The 21,380-nt window shown below is 37.0% G+C and overlaps 2 protein-coding genes across 4 annotated transcripts; both read left to right on the forward strand.

The window, feature by feature from the left end:
• The first annotated feature begins 204 nt into the window (after nt 1-204).
• LOC139811524 (cell division cycle protein 20 homolog) lies at nt 205-2,928 on the forward strand. Its single transcript, XM_071775790.1, has 6 exons — nt 205-514; nt 667-919; nt 1,010-1,301; nt 1,382-1,682; nt 1,930-2,250; nt 2,392-2,928. The coding sequence occupies exons 1-6, from the start codon at nt 495-497 to the stop codon at nt 2,714-2,716; spliced, it is 1,512 nt and encodes a 503-aa protein (XP_071631891.1). The 5' UTR covers nt 205-494; the 3' UTR covers nt 2,717-2,928.
• Nucleotides 2,929-4,390: 1,462 nt separating this feature from the next.
• On the forward strand, nt 4,391-14,908 carry LOC139811636 (uncharacterized). Of its 3 annotated transcripts, none has more exons than XM_071775954.1 (4): nt 4,391-4,701; nt 11,219-11,395; nt 13,786-14,077; nt 14,585-14,903. In XM_071775954.1, exons 2-4 carry the CDS (start codon nt 11,234-11,236, stop codon nt 14,743-14,745), a joined length of 615 nt encoding a protein of 204 aa, XP_071632055.1. In that variant the 5' UTR covers nt 4,391-4,701; nt 11,219-11,233; the 3' UTR covers nt 14,746-14,903. The 3 variants fall into 3 exon arrangements, with proteins under 3 accessions (XP_071632055.1, XP_071632054.1, XP_071632056.1); XM_071775953.1 differs by lacking the exon at nt 4,391-4,701 and adding an exon at nt 8,047-8,196 and having other exon boundaries at nt 14,585-14,901; XM_071775955.1 differs by lacking the exons at nt 4,391-4,701; nt 11,219-11,395 and adding an exon at nt 12,984-13,586 and having other exon boundaries at nt 14,585-14,908.
• Nucleotides 14,909-21,380: the final 6,472 nt, after the last annotated feature.

Genomic DNA, 21,380 nt, shown 5'->3' on the forward strand with positions numbered 1-21,380 from the left:
CAAATTCAACCGGAAGCGCGCGGCGACACTTGCGCGGGCAAAACAAGAACGATCGGTGACGGTTTAAAAGTTAACGTTCTTTTTAAATATCTCCTTGTAACGTCGCCAAGCGTCGCGTCCATTTAAACCACGCACTCGCCTCGTGAAGGATTCACGCGGCATTGGCGTGGCAGTATTGGCACGCTGATCGACGCGTATCCCACGTATCCTAATAGGCATCGACAGCTGGGTCGATAGAATTTGTGTTTCTACACTTTCAGCCGGTTATTTCTCGGCCGCGTTGACTGTCTCTCGCCGACGCGCTCGACGTTCGTCCATCGATTCTCATTCTCGGACCGCGTATTTCAGAGCTTTTCCAGCGGCCGGTCGTGCGCCCCGAGAACACGCGCTATTCACCCGTCATGTCACACTTGAGATTCATGAAGAAGCTTGATAATCTGACCCGCATGGACGACGCGATCAAAGGCGCGGTCCCGCAATGACAAACGAAATGCATGGAGGCGTCGAATTTGAGGTAACTGTCTTGAATTTCGTCGGGGATTTTATCGGTAATCTAATTCAATTGATAACTCCATTTACATGACTCTTAAACGTCGAGCGAATTCATCGAATTCGCGTGCAGATACATCGGCTTTGCCTAACACGAATTGCCTTCCACCATTTCAGCGTGAATATCAGCTTGAACTCGTCGAAGAAAGTTACGGGCTGCTCTTTCGCCAGCAGTACATCGGGGAAGACCCCGATAAAGAGGAGCGACTGCAAAACTAAGAAAACTCCCTCCAAATGCACCAAGAAATCGCCAAATAAGATGCCTCATGTTTATACGTTGCTGAAAAAAACGAAATTTCAATTGCCTCTCACAGGTGACAGATTCATCCCGTCGAGAGCCACAACTAATTTTGAATTAAGTCACTTCAAAGTGAGTATCATTTTCGTAACAAAGTTTGAAATTATCTCAGTATGTTATAATTTCACACTATATTTATACATTGCTCTTTTTCTACTTCAGATTCTTCAGCAACAGAATGCCGAACAAGATAGAGACCGAGCCGACAGAACGTGCCCTATGAAACGGGAGATGCAGCGTCTCATAGGAGAGAATCTTCACGGTGGCGACATAAACAATACGAGGGTTTTGTCTTATCAGATTAAAGCACCAGCGCCGTCGAAGGGATATCAGAATCCCCTCAAGGTCCTGTACAGTCAAACTAAGACGCCGGCTAGCGTCAGAGGTTCCACGAGATACATACCGCAGTCCCCATACAGAATATTGGACGCGCCCGAAATTATCAATAATTATTGTAAGCGACCTGCTCTCTTGCGTTTCTCCTCTCTGAAAGACGCGAAAGGACGTATGAGTAGAAATATATGATATTTACAGATCTAAACTTGGTGGATTGGTCGAACAATAATATCCTGGCCGTGGCGTTAGACGCTAACGTTTACTTATGGAACGCCGGAACTGATACTACAGAGCACCTATTTGAATTGGAGGCGAACGATTACGTGTGTTCCGTCGCGTGGATTCAGGAAGAAAGACCATATTTGGCAGTGGGTACCACAAAAGGAAATACAGAATTGTGGGATTGCAATTCGATGAAGATAATGCGCGTCATGAACGGACATGTAGCCAGAGTCGGTTCTCTCTCCTGGAATTCCCATATACTATCAAGCGGTTGCAGGTAGTACTGGGTTGTCCATAACTTCTAAAAGAAATTAATTAATCTTTATAAAAAATAATTTTGTAGAGCTATTGATTAAATTAATGAATGTAATAATAATTCAAAATTAAGTACATTCATTGAAAATTTTAGGAAACTCCGATTATTAAAATGTAAATAAACTATAACCGATATTAAAACCGAAAATAAAAGCGTGAGATAGATTTAAGATTAGGACTAAAGTTAAATTATTGTAATTGTTTCAAAGGTCTGGTAAAATAGTGCATCACGACATCAGGGAACGGGATCATTTGATCGCGACTATAAACGCACACGCTCGAGAAGTGTGCGGCTTGAAGTGGTCGCCCGATGGGCAGTATCTGGCGAGTGGCGGCAACGACGACATGCTACAAATCTGGTCGTCGATCACCGGACAAAGGCACTCTCAGACACAACCTATTTATTCGTTCAGTCATCATCAAGCTGCCGTAAAAGCGCTCGCTTGGTGCCCTTGGCAAAATAATGTCCTCGCGAGCGGTGGCGGTACCGCCGATCGTACCATTAGGTTTTGGAATTGCAACGTAGGCAAGTTACCGGATTTGGCGATTTGTAAATTATAATAAAGCATACTAAATTTAACGTAGTAATAAGAAATAAATATAACAATTAGTAGTGAGAATGAAATAAAGATTGTAACAAGTTATTCGACTTTTTTGTTTATAACAGGTAGCTGTTTGAATACGATAGACACCAAGTCTCAGGTCTGCGCTTTGTTGTGGTCTACGAACTACAAAGAGATCGTTTCTGGACACGGATATGCACAAAATCAGCTGACAATCTGGAAATACCCAATGATGACGAAGCTCGCGGAACTTACCAGACACACCAGTCGTGTATTGCATTTAGCCATGTCGCCGGACGGAACTACGGTGCTTAGTGCCGGTGCCGATGAAAGGATCAGGCTCTGGAAGTGTTTCCAAATGAACCCGCAGAAAAAGAAAGACTGTAACGACGTAAAATCAGTCGCGTCTATACTTAAACAATCGATTCGATAAAATAAACACGTAGCGCATGTTGCTTAGCAATTATTTCAATCCTGGTTTTAAAAGCACTTTATAAAAATGTATCAAAATTTTTTTAAATATTCTCTATTCATCTACTATTGTTTTCAAGAATTTTAAAATATTTTCTGACAAGATAATAAAACTCATTTATATACATTTAAATTTGATATAAATGTATAAAAAATCTTTTAGAGACCTCGACTATTAACAAACTATTTTATTCTTACAGTCAAAAATCTTAGATTGTTTTTACACTTGTATATTTTACCACAAATCACAGGAATCAACGTTTTTGTTCTTTTTATTCTTTTTATTCTGCTCTTTTTTATGTTTCGTTATTTGTTTATTACTTTTAAATTGGTTTTTATGTTATAATTTTATAGTTTTTTATATAAATATATTTTTTTATCATTTATTTTAATTAAACCATTTTTTAATTTTTTTTAATAAACGCTCCAAACTTCATCTGCATGCAAATTTACAAATCTTATGTTATCATTAATGGATATTATGCCCGCAGTAGATAGCATACATAACGAGGCATATTATGAGGCTCAGAGAACTGAATTATCGACATAGATAATTATGGATAAAAAAATGAATAAAATTTATCTTACGAAATATTTTTACAAACTTGTATCGTGTTAAAAATAACAAGATAGAGCTATAGCATTGTTATCTTGATATTTGGTAAGGATGATTTGTTCTCATATTAATTATTTTTTATAATTGACATAATATCAAGAAAATGTTAAATTAAAAATGTACGTGATGTATCTGTATCTATTATCTATTTAAATTTAAAGAGATACTTTGCAAGCGGAATAAGCGTAATATTTGCGGTGCGAATAACAACGAAGTTGAGTTTATGTCTTCCTTCTCACATTACCCAATTTCATTATGTTTCACATTCACCTAGCTAAACTACATTTTCTATCTGCAATAAAATTTGGTAACACACTCTGTATATCTCCGAGAGCATCGTTGCGTATCGCTCAGCGAGCCATGGCGCGATTTTCCGTAATACCGCAGTACTCGCAAATTACAGCTTGCAGTTTGACTCGTTAAAAAGTCTGACAAATAGTAATTAACGTAGCGTGACGTTTTAATAATCTACACGTTAAACGTTAACAAGTCGTGTGAAATGTTTCACGCTTGTATGAAGATACAACCAGATATTTCTACGTCGTATATAAATAGGCTCGCGAATGGAACGTCAAAATTAACACAAATCAATTTTCCGCGTACATACGTCGAATGTATGCAAACCGCACATTTGATACTCATTCCGATATCATTTTCCATGGAAATATCTCTCTAACTCTCCATAAAATGTAAATATATCATACCGTCATTACCGGGCTACTGAATAATCTGCGTTGCTGATGGTATACCGAGATGGTATACTACCATCACAACGTAATCGGAATGCTCGAAGTATCTGTTCTCTAAATGGTATGTCGAATAAAATAAAATAAAAATCAACGAGAAAATTTTGAAAATGTCAAACTTGTTATTAATTAAATAATTTAGTGAGAATAACTCTTCTCCTCTCTTTCTCTCGTTCTCTCGCTGTCATTTAATATCTAAAATACATTTCTAGCATTATTGAAGAATTATTATTCCACCCGTATATATGAGTTTACAAAGCAATCATTGTAATCAATCATGTATAAAAGTTTGTGCCAGAAATAAAAATCTAATTTCTAGGGGTTTTGATTTCGGGGGAATCATCGAGCGATTTTCACAGGGCACTCCCTCGATTCTAATGACGGGCGAAGCTACTCATCCGCGCCTTTTCGCAAGTCATCCGGCATGAACCGGCAATCATCATTCGAGCTCGTCGTTATGCGCACAGTGGTGGGATTCCATGCAGCGATCTAGCCGATGGTGAGGACGCTGATGATGAGGGAGAGATTGCGTGACCGCCGGCGCTGGATTGCGAAACGGAATTATCCGCCGTTAGGTAATCATAGGTAAGAAGAGCAAATAGCGTCAAATTTAAATCAGATTGTATCACCGCGCGGCATTCCTATGCCGGTGGCTTTGCGGCTTTACCGTAGAAAGCAAGCAACGCGTGAAACGCATCACTTAGGAAAGTCTCACTTGAGTTTAAGTGCCTGCACAGGTACCCCTCTGTCAGCTCCCGACAGTCGTTGAAGATGATTGTCGTGTTGCACGCACGGTATACGTAGTCCTGTGTTACAGTAATAATAATGATCTATCACATATAATAATAATAATGTATAAAAATTAATAATGTAATACATTACGTATTTAATAATAATGTAGAATGTTTACAATTATAATTTGTAATTAAAATAATATTTTTTAGTATTAATTTGCATGTATTAATTTCGTCATTTTTTCATGAAATTTTAAAAGCGAAAGTTCGATGAGCATTTTAATTAGTCAAATTTACTCGTAAATTTCTTTGTTCTTCATTCGTTTGAAGATTCCAAATGTGTATCTCACACAATGCAAAATAATGTACTTTTTTGTGATATCGCTTCTACTAACGGTAAGTGCGTTTACAGAGCCGACTTAAGCACGATTCCGGAAACGTCAACTCGTTGACAAAATTGTGGGATAATTCGCGAACGGAACTGTCGAGACGAGCGGTGTGTGTCATTAAAAAGAAATAAACTTCTACTGAGACCGTATCGCATGTAAAGAATGACGATTCGTCTGGGTAGTCTCGTCGCAATATTTCTGTCATCCTTCATTAAACGCAAACGGTGGTTTATACTCTCTATACTATAAACTATAATATTATACAATTCAATTTAGATATTGCAATAAAAAATGAACACATAAAAAATTCCAGATACATTGAGTCTTTCTTATTATTATTATTCAATTAATGTTGAGTAAGTTTTATGTTAACAAAATCTTAATTTTAATCTGATCTCAGAACATTGCAAGTGGTCGAATATAGCGAAAGAATTACAGTGCGATTAAGGAATTTTGGTCGAAGAAGGAATTCAGTTTTTGATAAATATCGGCGTGGTCACCAAATAAACTTATCATACAGTTAAACAAAAGATAACTTTTTTTAAACCAAAGAAAAACATTAGTCACATTTTAATAGGTTTTTTAGTAACTGCATATATTAATTATGATTTTTTAAATACTCTACAAATTATAATCTCGAAAGTTTGACTTGAAATTAATATTGCACAAAAGGGTTACTTCAACTTATTATGCTATACCTGTATGCTAAACATTTTATTCTATTCAAAATTAAATATACCGTTAAAACTTTCAATTTCTCATAAAATTTGTTTTCATAGAAATTAAGATTAATAATAAATTCAATATTTGACACAAATCTTATTAATTTTAATTTTCACACATTGAATTCTTTCAAAAATTGACAGTTCCATTAATCTATTTAATCCTGAACGAATAAGTAAATCTTTTTAGCACGTCATATGTAACATATGGTAGCAAGATAAATCACATTAAAATAGCCTTTCTTTACAACTTCAGCTTCGAATTTCTTACGATTGCGACATGTAGAACATTTCTAAAGTCATAATTCTATTGAACACAAGAAATATCATACATAAGAAAGAAATGCCATAGTTATTCCTTTCTTCGGGCTTCTTCCTTGTCGAACTCAGCTACCGTGCATCCTATATATGCATCTTTCTTATATATTTCTGTTAATGTTACGTGAGAAGATAAAGTAATGTCCATAATTGGATCCGCAGTAAGCGAAAGGATTAGTCCGCCGTTTGGGTCTTACGCGGTTCTAACTGCTTGACGTAACGAGCTACATTGCGGCATTAGCATATCGTTACGGTTGTCGGTGCACGCCGGTGCAGGCATATTAATATTACGAGGATGATGACACCCCTCCGGTCTCGCTTGCGTACATTGCGGAGATCTTTCAAGGACACGCGCGGATCCGCGTGCGTATTCACAAAAGAAATAGAAGCATGAAAGGTGAGAGAGAGCGTCGTTAGTAATGCTCCAGATGAGCGTGTGCCCTTCCTCGTGCGCGCGCGCGGTGACGACGCGTACAAAGAGGATCGAAAGGCAGGATTTACGGAGGCGAGCGGGCACGCTGTGAGGATCCCGCATAATTAAGCCCCCGATTGCGCAATCCTCTAAACGGGAGCGATGTTACTCGCGCCTGCTGTGCCTGCCTCTTCGTCGTAATTCTGATTCAGGGGCGTTTACATATACGCGCTGCTTGAATCTACGCGCGTGTATCTACGATTGTTCGCGGATTAAAATCTCCGCGATCACTCAAATCAGTTTAAACTTGACAGTTTAACTCCGCTACAGTAGCTATTAAATTAACTATTTCCATATAATTTAGTAAACAGCACGCACGCACGACTGGAAAATTATTAATTTTAATTGCACAATTTTATTAAATAATGTATTTAAAATAAGTCACTTTTATCTGACGACTCGATAGCTATTCGAGTTAATAATTAAAAATTAATTACGAGTTCTTATACTTAAAAGAATCAAAGGCCATTTATAAATTATGAATTGTAGAAAATATGACAGATCTCTCAAATTTGAAATATTAGTCTAAACGATCCATGAAGATATATCTTTAATTAATCTCATTAATTTAAGATTTGCATTCATACATTCGATTGCATCAGTTCTCAATTAATATCGATTTTAGACCGTCTTTATAATATTAATGATAATTGATACAACTATATGTACAGCTCAACATCCTTCTCTGAGTGCCTTCTGTGTAACTGCCCTCCCCCCCTTTCAACGTCGCGTCCTTTTCAGGGATCCTGTGCGTCGGATCCTGTCTCGGTAGCTAACGAGCTCGTTCCCGTGGACCCACTCGTGGACTCGCGCGTTCGCGTCCGTTGGTCCTGCCACTTAATTAAGACTCAATTGCCTAATTAGTCCGCTCGAAGAAGGCGAGCAGCGGCGCGCCGCGCCGCGCCGCGGGCTGTCCCACGCGATGAAGCAATCAGCTTTCTCCGCGCGCGGCGTAGACGCGATTCGACTCGAATTCGCTCTGCTCCCCGTTCGTCTAGGCTCGCTCTCCTGGGGCCCGAAATCGCGCGCGAGGCGGCCGAGAGAACAATGGGAAATAAAGCGCGGGCTTTCCACACGGCGGCCTCCCTATGTGAACTGGAGTAGATGCGGCCGCCGTCTCTTATACTCTGCCTATCGCTGCCGCTCGAACGAATCCCTCGTCGGCTTGCCTCCCCCGACGGTGGCGGCGGCGGCGGCCGCGGCGGCCGCGGCGACAGGAAACGGATCTTCTCCGTGGAAGCGGAGAGACGAGAAAGGGAGAGAGAGAAAGAGGGCTCTCTATATAAGCACCGGTATGCGCGCCGAAACGTCACCATATTTCAGCATTCAGTCCAGTGTGCTCTTCTTCAACTTCGCACGGTATTCGAAGCGTCGTATCCCGCACCACCACCACCCACCCCCGCGAGCTCCGTCGTTCCCCGAGCATGGATTTGATAGTGCGTCAGGTAAATGCGTCGCGCGAGAAAGGTGCAGACTCGTGATACGATAAAATCGATCGGTTATCTCAGTTGAGCTCTTTATCTTTCTGTCGGGGAAACTTTTGGCTCCGCCGTGTGGTCGCGGGTGTGCTTCCGGGGGTTCCCCCGCGTCCTAAGTGTGATCGCCAAGCGAGAGATGACGATCCGCCGTGAGTCTCTGGCAAGGATTAATATCAATATAATTTCGCTGAGTTCAATTTCGTAAGTACGCGTGAAAAGGAATTTGTGTCGAATATCGTATTTTATTTATTCGCGGGTAACTGTAAAAATTATTGTTGCATGTATTTGGTATTTAAATAATGAAATTGATCAGCGAAATTATATCAGTATTAATTGTTGGTATCTGGTATTGGGTAAACGCATGCGGTTGATTAGGTTGGCATTGGGTTCTTATATCTGAGCTTGTTTCATAAAGCTTTTAATACTAGAACTATGTACTTAAGTGATGTAAGTTTCTAATTTATATAAAATTAATTGTTAATTAAGATTAAAGTCTAAATTAAAAATTAAAAGAGAGAGGAAAGGATATGTACTGCGTAGGAAAGTCAAGCAAGGTGAATGTCTTATTACTAATTGCGTGAGAAATTAGGTACTACAAAGATTAAGAAAGGATATAATTGTAACAATACAAAGCTGAATTCTTTTGAAAACTTATATAATTAATTTCTCACCTATTGTCTGTTATTACTATTTATTGAGTAAATTGTATATAATACTAGAGTATACCTATCGTCTTCTAAGTATACTCCTCTTTACTTAATGTTGAAAGTATTCTAAGTTTATAAAATAAAATTTGAAAAGTTGTTTTACAGCGTAGAGTTTATTAAAGTAACGCTGTAAAGGATTTCTTTTTACATCGACTATATAATACCAATTGTCAAACGCACATTTTTCTGAAGATATGTATCTGATATCTTTAGCGTTTAGTGCGTTTAGCATCGCGTATGTACATTCTATTGTATTTCTTTGCTTTGCTTCTCTTTTATTGCTTTTCCTTTGTTTCACATTAAAAATTGAAAGTGGCATTAATATTAATGATTATATATATGAATTCAAATATTAATATTTTGTATGTACGTGTAGTTGGGAAACGAGAGAAAGAAAGAGAGAAAGAGAGAGAGAGAGATGTGTAAATTTGTAAAATATTGAAATATGGAAAAATAATATACACATGACATTAATTTAAAGCTTTGAAAATGTTCAGAAAAAAATTAACATAAACTTTTAAGAAAAATTATAATAATGGTGTAAAATATATATTTTATTAAAGATTGAACAAAACAAAACATATGTTGTGAACAAAATAAGTTTAAAAGTATTTTCTTCATTTATTATATCTATGTCTGCAATTTAGTACAAAAAATCGATACAAATTTATACATACAAAAACAATTTATGTAAAACAACAATTAGATTAATAATAATACAAAAAATAAAGAAGCGTTAAAACGAGAATATCTCTTGAAGAGAAAAAGATTGATATCTTTCATATATTATACTTCTCAACAAATATTAGTAGTGATGTACTCACTAACACTATTATTATTAGGACAATACTTTAATTTGCATACTCGTACACATACGTTGCATATATACATAAGTACATTGAGATGCATTGTGATTAATACGTTATAATTATGCTAATGCACACCATCATTATACACTAATATATTTACTAAAGCAGAGATATTTAGTTAATTGATTAACATAGGATAAAAACCGTTGATTCAGGTTTTTATTATTAAATTTTTTTGAAAGGTGTTGGTTTGTAGAATTTTAACTACTATAAAGATTTTTACATCTCGTGGATATATCAAATTCCGTATATTACATTTAATTGATTATATGTATATTATGTATACAAAATATATATATATTTTTTGTAATTCGATTATTTTAAATTAAAAAAAAAATATATATATATATATATAAAACGTATTATTAAAAAATACATATAATACAATGCATAAACGGAATAATTGCCGCTCCTTTATAAGTGTCGGCTTAATCAACCGTTGCAACATTCGACGAAACTAATTTATGCCCACGCGAGATTTTATCTTCATTTATACTCAGACATTAGTGTACTACAGCAGCTACTTAATTATCTGAAAAATCATGCGTATGAAAGACATTTTCCCGCGGAAAAGTCACGGATTACGTGCCTAAGAGCTCGCTGATTCCTTTACCGTTATGTTTAGTCTTGCGTCAGTTTTTAAAGTGCCGGTGATGTAATATCGTGCACCTTCTCACGATACGGCAGAAACGAGAGAAGAAAAGATAGAGGCACATGAGTCTAATTTCCCGCCTACGCAACGAGTGCGCGTTGTTGATCATCTGACGTTCTCATCTGACGTATGGAAAGCATCCCTGGGAAGTCATCGGAAATATTTTAGGAACTAATTAGCGTTCCGCTGACAGTCCTGTTTAAACCCTCTTTTTGTTCGAACCCGCGTATTACCTCGCTCTATGTTTAACATAGCATGTGAGAACATTATACGTGTTAATATCTACGTGTAGATGCCTGCACCTGCATGCATTGCGAAGATAAATTTCTTTTGTTCCCACGATTACTTTAATTCAGATCATTTACATTACTTAATATTCAAAAACAATAAACGCTATAAACAATCTAATAAAAAAATCAATATATAGAAACCTGTAAATTTTGAGATTTTCAAAAAGTTTTGTTTTTTGGAAACTTATTACTTTTATAATACGCAAAGAAACTTGATACACAAATAACAGTCCTAACTACTTTGTGCCGATATATATGATGTTAAACAGAAATAACCGATGTTGATTTTTGTTTTTAATATTTATCACTCTAGGCAGAATTGGATATTTAATAAATAGAATTATTCTCCTCGAACAGATTCAAACATTTATCTCTCATTAGTAAAATTAAATACTTATAAAATATATTTTTATATTCACATAATTTATGTTTATGCGCCTTTATTAATCTAGTAATTATTTTTATACACAGGTGCTGTTCGCCCTAATGGCGAGCATCGGCATCGTGCTCTGCGAACCACCCCTCAGCAATCAGTACGGCGTCCCCGGAAATTACGCAGGTGGAGGTCATCATGGGGCACAAGGTGGTGGGAACGGATTTGGGGGCCATTATGGTGGGCACGATAATCAAGATTATACAGATAATGAGGTATTTGTAATACATATCTGTGTCTAAGCAAACTCCAATGAAATTGCACACACGAAGACAATGTATCCTATGTCTCAATATGTTTCCATCATAACTTTGTTGTTTTTTTACACACTTGCTAGCTTCTTCTCTCGAAATAAGAATTAATATTTTCTTGACAATAATTATAACCCTGTGCTTATTAACAATTTCTTCTTTTAAACATCCGATATGAAATAGTTGTAATTATTAAGCGATTCTCTTGAAGTAATTTCAAATGAAATGAGTAATGCTGCAAAGTTCAATTATTTGGCAACAATGCAATATAAACGTACTAGTGAAATGTAAAAAAAAAGTAGAACTAGTTTATAGAAGTTTTACAGGGACGAGATATTGTAATTGCTCGATTAAAAATTTATGCAATACGATCTGACACAACGTGGGATCGAATCTCGGCCTATCATCTTTGATCTTCATTCGATGATTACTTCAATAGCTGGTGCAACACGTTTTGCGAAATCAGGCAGCAAATTGTGTGAGCATAATTAAGCCAGACGCTTGTTAAGTAATTAAGCGATGCATTCTTTTATTGAAAAATCATTTATAAAATAATGCAAAATAATTAGTATCAATTAGCGTGACGAGAGAAACATTTTTACTACTTTTTATAATCGTCGACGACTTTTTGCGATTTCGATTTGCGAGTTCAAGATGACTCATGATAGGTCTCGATATTTCGCCGATGATTTTGAGAATTGCATAATCCGAAACATTAAGGGAAAAAGCCTATTACGTAATCAAGACAGACGCTCTTTTGTTCGGAGAATTCAGTGTTGCTTTCTAAATCTGGGTCCTTGCTCCTAATGTATGTACAATACGTATCGTCAATTATTCTGACAGCTCTTGCGAAAACGCGTGGCACTCCCGCGGTCAAAGTTGAACATTTCAGATCTAGATTCGGTCATGTCTTGAAAATAACATTGAACTCTTTGAATAAAGAATGGCCTGACCTCATTACGTAAACCTCGTCCGAGGGAGTGCGCTCTGCGCTTGAACTAACTCTATTTTCTGAATGACCTCACGATTTTTTATAGGTAATGAGTAGGACGATGGATCCTGAGAGATACTTAACGTTATATCATGATCGAGATGTCTCTTTTATCTTTTATAATCTCTCACGATTTGCGGCTGATATCATCATAAGATATCTATACCCTGCAATTATCTCAAATTGACACTACACCATTTCTCACAGCGAGACGTTTATTAGTAATCATCGCCGAAAGAGAGGATTGTTTGGTGATTGATATACTTATAAATTAAATCAATTAATTTAAAATTGATATAAAAGTGATAATCGTGACACGTGCAATATGCAATATTACCAGCCAACAATATCAACTTGCATATAGTTAAGAATTCCCTTGTTTTAAAATATCTTAATTATTAAAAATTAAAACTTTTATTTTTACAAATTCTTTCAATTTTTTATCTCACATATATAAATTGAAGTGATTTAATTATTGAAACAAACTCATCAATTATATTTAAAAAAGTACAATTACAATGGAATGGCAATTAAAAAATTAAATTTCTTGCCGTTCTCACAACTTAATTAGAAGAAAGAATCATCGTACCTCTCTCTCTCTCTCTTCATCGTAAAAGCAAAACATTGCTTTGCACAATATATCTCGCAATCAATTGGATTAAAAATCTATGATCGAAAGACGCCTATACGCGTTCTTCTATTAGCTTGCTACCCATACTCGCACATTTTGTTTGAACGCGATTACGTTAATCGAGGATCGACGCATCGCGTTCAAGTGTCTCGCGATGCTACAAATTCGAGTCCGAGAGCGAGAGTGTGGCGCAAACCGGGGATGATGTAACAATATTAATAGGGTGAACCGCGACCGCGGGCATAATTCACGGTAAATCGTTATTGCTGGTTAGCTAATCGTCCCAGGGATCTGAGCGCGCTCGCGAGAGATGCGCGTTCTCGCATCTTGCGCGGATCTGCCCGTCGGCGAGCGAGCCCCGCTGCTGGGATAGTAGCGTGGTGATGGTTGTGTGTGCCATGAGCCAGATTAAATCGCGCGGCGCGGCGCGACGGCTTCTCTTCAGCATCGTCGTCCGCTCTACTTTGCCGGGACGAAGGAAGGAAAGCTTGTCGTCCCGACTAGGGTGGTTGCGTCATTGCCGCATTAATAATGTGCATCCATTCGTGTTATTTTTTCACTTATCACCTTTTCTCATTTATCTCATTTATCACTTTTACATCTTGCGGTTCTTTATTCTTCCCCTACCTCTCACTCTCACTCTCTCTGTCTCTCTCTATGTTTTCTCTACCATCTTCTATGAAGAGATAAAAGAAAGAAAAGGGATCCGCGATTATTTGTATTTTGCTTCAGCCCAAGGCCTACGAGTTCGGCTATTCCGTGAAGGATCAGGCTACCGGAAATGATTTCGGTAGGCAAGAGACGAGCGACGGCGAGACCGTTCGCGGCGAGTACAGAGTGCAGCTTCCGGACGGTAGGACGCAGATTGTCACTTACACCGCCGACTGGAGGACCGGTTTTCACGCCGATGTTAGGTACGAGGGTACCGCGACTTATCCGGACCAGTACAACACCGGATATAACGCTGGTCAAGGTTTCGGCTACCAGGGAAATCAAATCGGCGGCGGAGGCGGATTTACCGGAGGTACGTGTAGAACAGAACGTTTAACATTTTAGCTCGTAGCTCCTTCAAGCATACTACATCATACGTGATCTACAGGATATTTAAAAAGTACTTTTAGACGACAAATAATATTCACCAAACTGTATGAAAAAATATCTAATCAATATAAATCGTAAAATTAATTTTATTAGCAATAAAAGGGATTTATAATTTTAGCAATTCAGACGACTTGCTTGTACTTTTGTATAGAATGCATTTTCGCATGAACTAATTTTAATTCAAAATAATAATAATAATAATTTTAATTTTAATTATATTTTTTTCCGTCACTCTACGAATAAAAATATTAAGAGAGGATTATCAAAAAGCGATTTTCTTTACGAGATATTGCACGTAGAAATATACCGAAACAAAATTATTTGAATATGTTAATATTTCGTTTTTTCAAACATTCTGAATAATGTTTATTATTGTTAGAGCTACCTCGTACACATAGTTACATTATCTCTCGATGTTTTATATCAACAGGTAATCAGGGCGGTTACAACTACCCACAGGGCGGTGGACACTACAACAACGCCAACAACTACCAGTTTGGCGCTAACTCCCTAGACAGCAGTTATAACAATTTCGGTGGGAGGAATTACCCGGGAGCACCGTCACCCACATACGGTCCTGCTTTCCATTAAAACATATAAGAAAGTATTATATAGGATATACCGATCCCTTGCTTGTGAGCGCAGTCTTTTTTCCAATAAAGACATTTTTTCATAAAAATTTCTTATTTGTATAACACCATCGAACCTTAGCTTAACACAGTGAAGAAGAATTGCGTTTTATATTCGGGCTTTCTGTTATTATTACCAATCGCACATATCTTTGACAATTTCGTCATTCTCTTACGTGAAAAGTCATGGCGGCAAGCACATATACGTGATCAAAATATTGCGACATCAACTAATGTGTGACAGGCATCACACTTCCGTTATAATTATACAGTTGATGCGGGAGCATCTTGATTATTCAACCCTACTGCATTCACCCTGTGTTTATTTCGCATCTCGTAGGTAATCTCGGAGAAAATAGAGACGAGCGCCCCATATTCGTCTTATGTTTCTCATATAGAAGAGATGAGATAAAACTCTTTCCCGTGATTCACAGTTACTCTCGAGGCTTATATATTAGCTGCTTTTCTCTCTCAAGCGAATTGTGCCGTTTGTGTACAAGAAGTTCATACAATATTCTTTAGCTGCATTTAAGAAAATATACTCTCCAAGGATATAAAATAACGATGTTTTTATTATTTACCAAATTTATATGTTAACAAAATTATCTTAAATTCCAACTATGGTTTATAATTCCTTTGGTTAAAAAGTGCTTCGTAGTATATAACGGGTAATTATTTGCGTAAGAAAAAAAGTATAAGCTGTGGCTTTTTTCTTATTATGTCAAGTTCAGCGCCTGGAATACTCGGTAAGTACGTCGTCAAGAGATGCTGCTGTTTTGTATTATGTCATCAGGAAGTTTGCACGTCCATGGAGATAAACTTTCTCCAATGTGTAACATCTAAATTGCATACTGCAAATTTCATTAAATCGCAAATACACATTACAAATTATAAAAGTATCTGTGCCATTATTCTATATGATCATATCATGTTAATAACATAGTAGAAATATAAGATAATTTCGCAAAATCAGTTCATTTAATCTGCATATGAGATTACTTTAAGTAAAGGTTTGGAACATTAATTTAGTATTCATATTAATCGCAATAACGTATCTAATCTTTAAGCTATCCCTGCAGCTATTTCATCATTGCTGCAAATAATACATGTGTGTAACATAAATATATCGTAATTATATTAAAATAAAATTATGTCCAAATAAAAAATTTATAATATATATATAATAAAAATTAAAATAAGACAATTTTGCAAAATAAGATATATATAAGATTATAAAACATCTATAAATAAAAATTAAAATAAAAAAAATTCTCTATTACTCTATTAATATTAAATATTAATAAAATAAAAGTTTTCTTGATATTAATATTAATAATATTTCTAATAAAATAACAAAAAATAGATAAATAGATAGATACAAACAAAAACTAAAATTTGGCCGTCTAAAAATTCCTTAAAATGTTTTCTGTAAGAATAGATATCCATTTTTAGAGCATTCTGCGGATTCGTCATGTTCTAAAATATGACGATGTCATTCGAACATAAGGAAGGCAAAAATAATCGCGGGCACGCGGATGTCCTTATTCGGGCTATTACAAATTTGAGACGAACGCGAATGTCCATAGATCCGGGCTATTACAAATTTAAGGCGAACCGAATAGAGACGAAATATCTAGGACAATCGCGTACGCGTGAAAACAAGTTCGCAAGATTTACGAGTTCGGCCGCGAACGAACGAGCCGGGTATTCCGACCGTGTTTACTAGTCCTCTCTGGAGAAAGTCACTGGGTGCATTTTTGCCTAAGTGCGACTCGCGTGAATCCTCAGACCGATTAAGAAACGCTTCGTTAGGGGATTCCTGTTTGATTTCATCTTTAATGCCCGCGATTGCTCCAATAACATATTTCTCAGCTCGGAATCTCTTCCCTTCTAATTGACTCCTATGTCGAGAGTCGTACGTAATGAAGGAAGCGGTCCATGGCATTAACTCTTTATGTACTTCTGAATCTTTATACAATCGAATAAGAGAATACAAAAACTTACAATATCGTAATGTAATTTATTTGAGTTTACTAAAATCGCGACGTATACATAAATGTTTATTTTTATATTGTTTAAGATATTTCTTACATTGCCTGCAATAATACTATAATTTAAAACTACAATTAAATTACACAAATTGTAATATTATTAGTTTTAAGTTTTTATATCTCATCTTGGTCTTAAGGTTATTTTGTACAACTTTAGATTTGCGTGCGTGCGTGCGTGTGTGTGTGTGTATGTGTGTGTGGTAAGATAGTAAATTTCTTTCAAACTACATATCGTATAGAATGTGCTGAAAAGCCATATATCATTTAACGTCAATTCAAAATTAATAGTACATAATCAAATACTTAGATATAGTCGCATAAGCTATTTTTATAATTATAATTTTTTATTAATGTTTAATAGTTTCTTATTTTTGCTCTAATTTCTTTTCGTTGCGTGTAGATTTGGATACTTTCTCATCGTACTTTTTAAATCATTTTTGGAAAAAACTTTTTCAGAGAATCTCATTCAAAAAAAAAATTATTGTTGTGTTTTAAAACTCTCGGTAAGAAAAAAATCGTATCAATATCAAATAATTTCTCGACGACCCTGAAATGCCTCATTCGAGCACAGAAATGAATGTAAGCCTATATAATGGACCCGAAAATAGACATCGAGTTGAACTACTGTTTCATATTGCGGACACCTTTACACGCGGCATCTAGACACCGATCCCCACCCAGACTTACTTCACATACGTGGAATCCTGCTTCTTGAGAGGTGACGTATCCGAGCCACATCAGATCTTGATGTAGCTCGGCCACAGGCTGAAGAAAAGGAGGCCTGGCAGAAGAATAACCACGCACACACGTGTACAACGCGCGCGTGTAGCACATGCGACGAGCCTTCCGGATCGCGTGGAGTATTGCGTAATGCCCGTTTATCCCCGATTACAGGGCAAACCGCGCGCATCCGCGAGCCTTCACTCAGCGATGAGTTACGTGGCCACCTATCTGCGCCTCTACCTGCCGATGCCGCGGCGCGCTCGGTGCCGATCCATAATTAGTAGCAATTATGCCGAGATCAATTAAGCACCCCCGATCGCCGCGTATTGACAAATCGCGCGTTGCCGCGCGATCGCGCGCGTTTATCCAGCGAAAAGTCAAATCCGTTGATTAAAATCAATCCTATGCAGTCCATAAATCAAATCCAAATATCTAGATTTAGCACAAATCGCAGATACAATACATATATGAAAGAAAATTCTCCAATTTCTCTATTCCACTAATCTTTGTTTACGTCTTTATTATTTATGCAATTTTTGTATTTTAACAACAATGGTAAAACGGTAGAAATAATAGTAAATCACGTTTGGGTAACATTTGCGTTCTTTGCGAGGCCGATACGTCTTAGATCTTAGGCGGTATGAGATATAACGAGATTGAACTCTCTTACTTCAACATTCGTGTGCGTGAAGTCGTTAACGAAGCAATGCGCACAAATAGGCTGAGGTGATCGTGATGAATGGAAAGATGGCCCACGCAGATGCCGGAATCCGACAGTGTTTGTGAAACATCTGATTAATGTGGTGATCGATGTGTCTGGATTAACCTTACGGCACGTACCGAATTTTCAGTTTTCATTACTCAAATTGTCCGAGGAAGAAAGAACGATGGCTATATCCTACGACCTACAGCAAAGATCTTAATCAATAATTTAATAAAAAATGGATCGTAATCAAGAGTCTTAAAAAACAAACTTCTGTAAAAGTTTCTGAAAGAAAGTAATTTCCAGAAGTTACGTAATATCGTACAGATTTGACAGTTACAAATTCAGTTCATGTTAAAGTAGCGTGCTGCATCGTGTCTTATTGTAATGCCCTTATTCTCGTATAATATATGTCTTACGTAACGCATAAAATCGCCCAAAATTGTTAAAACGTGCAGCGAAAGGTCATTACGTATCCTTTCGGAATACTCGGTACCACACCGACGAAATTCGCAATTTCGACGAAATTACTGCCGGCCGCATGCATATCTGATTTGTAGTAATATCCCGAAACAACCTACCATAAAGGTACCACCATTACATTGTAATTACGAGGTCATCGAAAAAGGTACTTGAAGTTCGCGGTGCGCAGTTATAAGCTGTCGGTGATCAGTTCACCAATCACTCACAGCTCGTGCAAGTAGGTAAATTGATATGCTTAAAAAATTATTTTAAAAAAAATCAAAAGATTATTTTAAAAAATTTATTTTAGAGTATAAAAATATGATCATATAAATTTAATATTTTCTAATGCGAGAAATAACTTGCGATGTATCAGCATATCATCTGTCGCTTTCTGATGTTAAAAAGATATATAGATGAGATTCTGTATAAAGATATATAGATGAGATTTATTATAGATCAACGATATTACATAAGAAACAAAGAAGTCGCTATATTTTTGTGACATTACGGATTTAATTACATTACCATACAATGACATTTAGATAATGTTACCTTCACCAATTTGTATATCGATATTGTAATAGTAATTTACTTAATTTTATAAGACGCGTAGCGAATTTGGCATCGAGCCGTGTAGGGCAAGGCATTGGCAATCGGAAATTGCAATATTTAATTTTTAATACATTCGACAAGCATGTCAATCGAATGTCGTATGAATAAGAAATTCAAATGCGTGGAGTACACAGATATTTTCACAATCGCTAATGTGCGATATGGGTAACAGATTATAAATAACAACTACCGCAACGTGCGTATTAGTCAGACAGTACGGGTGTTATTTTAAATTGTACTTACCGCAAGATCTTTTTAAGTATACACAGCACAGTAATAATGACAGTAATAATATCCGTTAATCATCATCCGTTAGATTCTGTATTACGTGTGCGGCACTAAGGATAGCGTGCTTATTTAATTCATGAATTCGCGAGCACCGTATCATTAAAAGAAAGGTGTCTTATCCCTTCCGTGCTACAATGTGTTCTTCCATAATGATATTGTTCGAATGAAAAGGAAATTAACCGTTAGCGCTTACCCAGAAAAACGAAAGCGATGATCATAATTGATACGGACCCTTAATCAATAAGTTTCGCAAGATAAATGTATTACAGATAGTATTGTTTCTGATACCTACTAAAGATTTCAAATTGTCAAAATATATTTTATTAATACTTTGATTAATTTAAAGCTCCTGTTTTACTGCTATATCATAATATTGAAAACAAAAGAAATTATGTAAGTTTTTTTGCGTTAGACCGAACCAGCGGCTGCACGTAATCGGAAATATTGTTGCATCGAGATGCTATGCGGAATTGACGGTATTATGATGAACCGATGCTACACGGGACCGAAGATGTTACGTTGCCGAGTATAAATATATATCTCACGTTAAGAGAAGAGCAAAGACATCGGGAGCAATTAATCACAAAGGGGTAGATGCAACGCTCTCGATCGACGTGTTACGCGCGAAATATTGTGCAAATCATGGTATACGATTTATGAAAAAATTGATATAAAAAGTAAATGAGGACGATCTTATCATTCGGCTAATTTGCGGGATTTTACTTCAACAAAAATATAATAAAATAGACTTTAATAATAAATGACGGCTTTTATCTCAATTAAAAATAAAAGTTATCTCGCTGTATGAAAGAGACTAACCGGAAAACAGCTAAAACATCCCTTTCTAGCAGCCATTGTAAATCCAAACGTGTAAACTATACATCCATCACGTAATTGCTACCGTTCTAATCACATCATCGTGAAAAACGATGTTATTTTAATAACGCTCCCTGCAGTTAATACCATCAGATTGTTTATTAACTGTTTACCGCGCATGGCACGTGTTTACCGCGAGCGCACGCCTGAGAAGATCTCGCATGCGTGTACAATCGACGAGCGGTGTTTCGCGTTCGGTAAGTAGATGCGCTCGCGCTATGATGTATCTCGGAGCATTCTCGTAACAGCGTGGCCAATCGCATACCGGGGCACGTATAAGGAACCCGGCATCGAAAAAGGGATCAGGCAGCCGCTTCGCGCGTGATACGTCAATTTATCTGCCGGCAGCTAAAATCGCGTTGCGCGATACGTATAATATTTATTCTCCGTGACGGAGTGTCTGCACACGCAACCACACAGGCAGGGTATCTTTGTCCCCCCCCTCCTCCCCTCCCCCTCAACCAGCCCCCCTGTACAGATTGGGCAAATTTTATGGTACGCGCCAACCTGGAGAATCGTGCATCTCGTAGCAGAGCGCTACGGCTGATTTCGCAGATGAGATAGAGTTGCACCACTTCGAGTATAACATTGACAACAGCGGCGATACAACTCTGCCTAACAAATAAAGCTCTGCGAATGAGATAGGTCATTGTAGATCCTGAACGGGCCTGGACCAAGGCTCACAAAAGGACTGACTGAATCAATACACTTTGCCAAGAAGTGTTTCATATATATATATATAGCTATCTCTATATAAGAACCATCCGCGTACAGCGCTTACCTAACGTCTAATGTTGAAACGACATTGAATGATACTAATGATATGGATTGAATGATATTGAATAATGTTGCCGATGTGTTATTTTCCATACAGTAACG

The sequence above is a fragment of the Temnothorax longispinosus genome, chromosome 4, assembly GCF_030848805.1.
Source record: "Temnothorax longispinosus isolate EJ_2023e chromosome 4, Tlon_JGU_v1, whole genome shotgun sequence".
Lineage (NCBI taxonomy): Eukaryota > Metazoa > Arthropoda > Insecta > Hymenoptera > Formicidae > Temnothorax > Temnothorax longispinosus.

Bases quoted from the DNA above. Each gene is read 5' to 3' on its own strand.
- LOC139811524 (XM_071775790.1), top strand. From the start codon at position 495: ATGGAGGCGTCGAATTTGAG. The intron at 1,302-1,381 runs GTAAGCGACCTG...TGATATTTACAG, and splicing joins CGAAATTATCAATAATTATT to ATCTAAACTTGGTGGATTGG. The intron at 2,251-2,391 runs GTTACCGGATTT...TATAACAGGTAG, and splicing joins TGGAATTGCAACGTAGGCAA to CTGTTTGAATACGATAGACA.
- LOC139811636 (XM_071775953.1), top strand. From the start codon at position 8,176: ATGGATTTGATAGTGCGTCAG. The intron at 11,396-13,785 runs GTATTTGTAATA...ATTTTGCTTCAG, and splicing joins AAGATTATACAGATAATGAG to CCCAAGGCCTACGAGTTCGG. The intron at 14,078-14,584 runs GTACGTGTAGAA...TTATATCAACAG, and splicing joins CGGAGGCGGATTTACCGGAG to GTAATCAGGGCGGTTACAAC.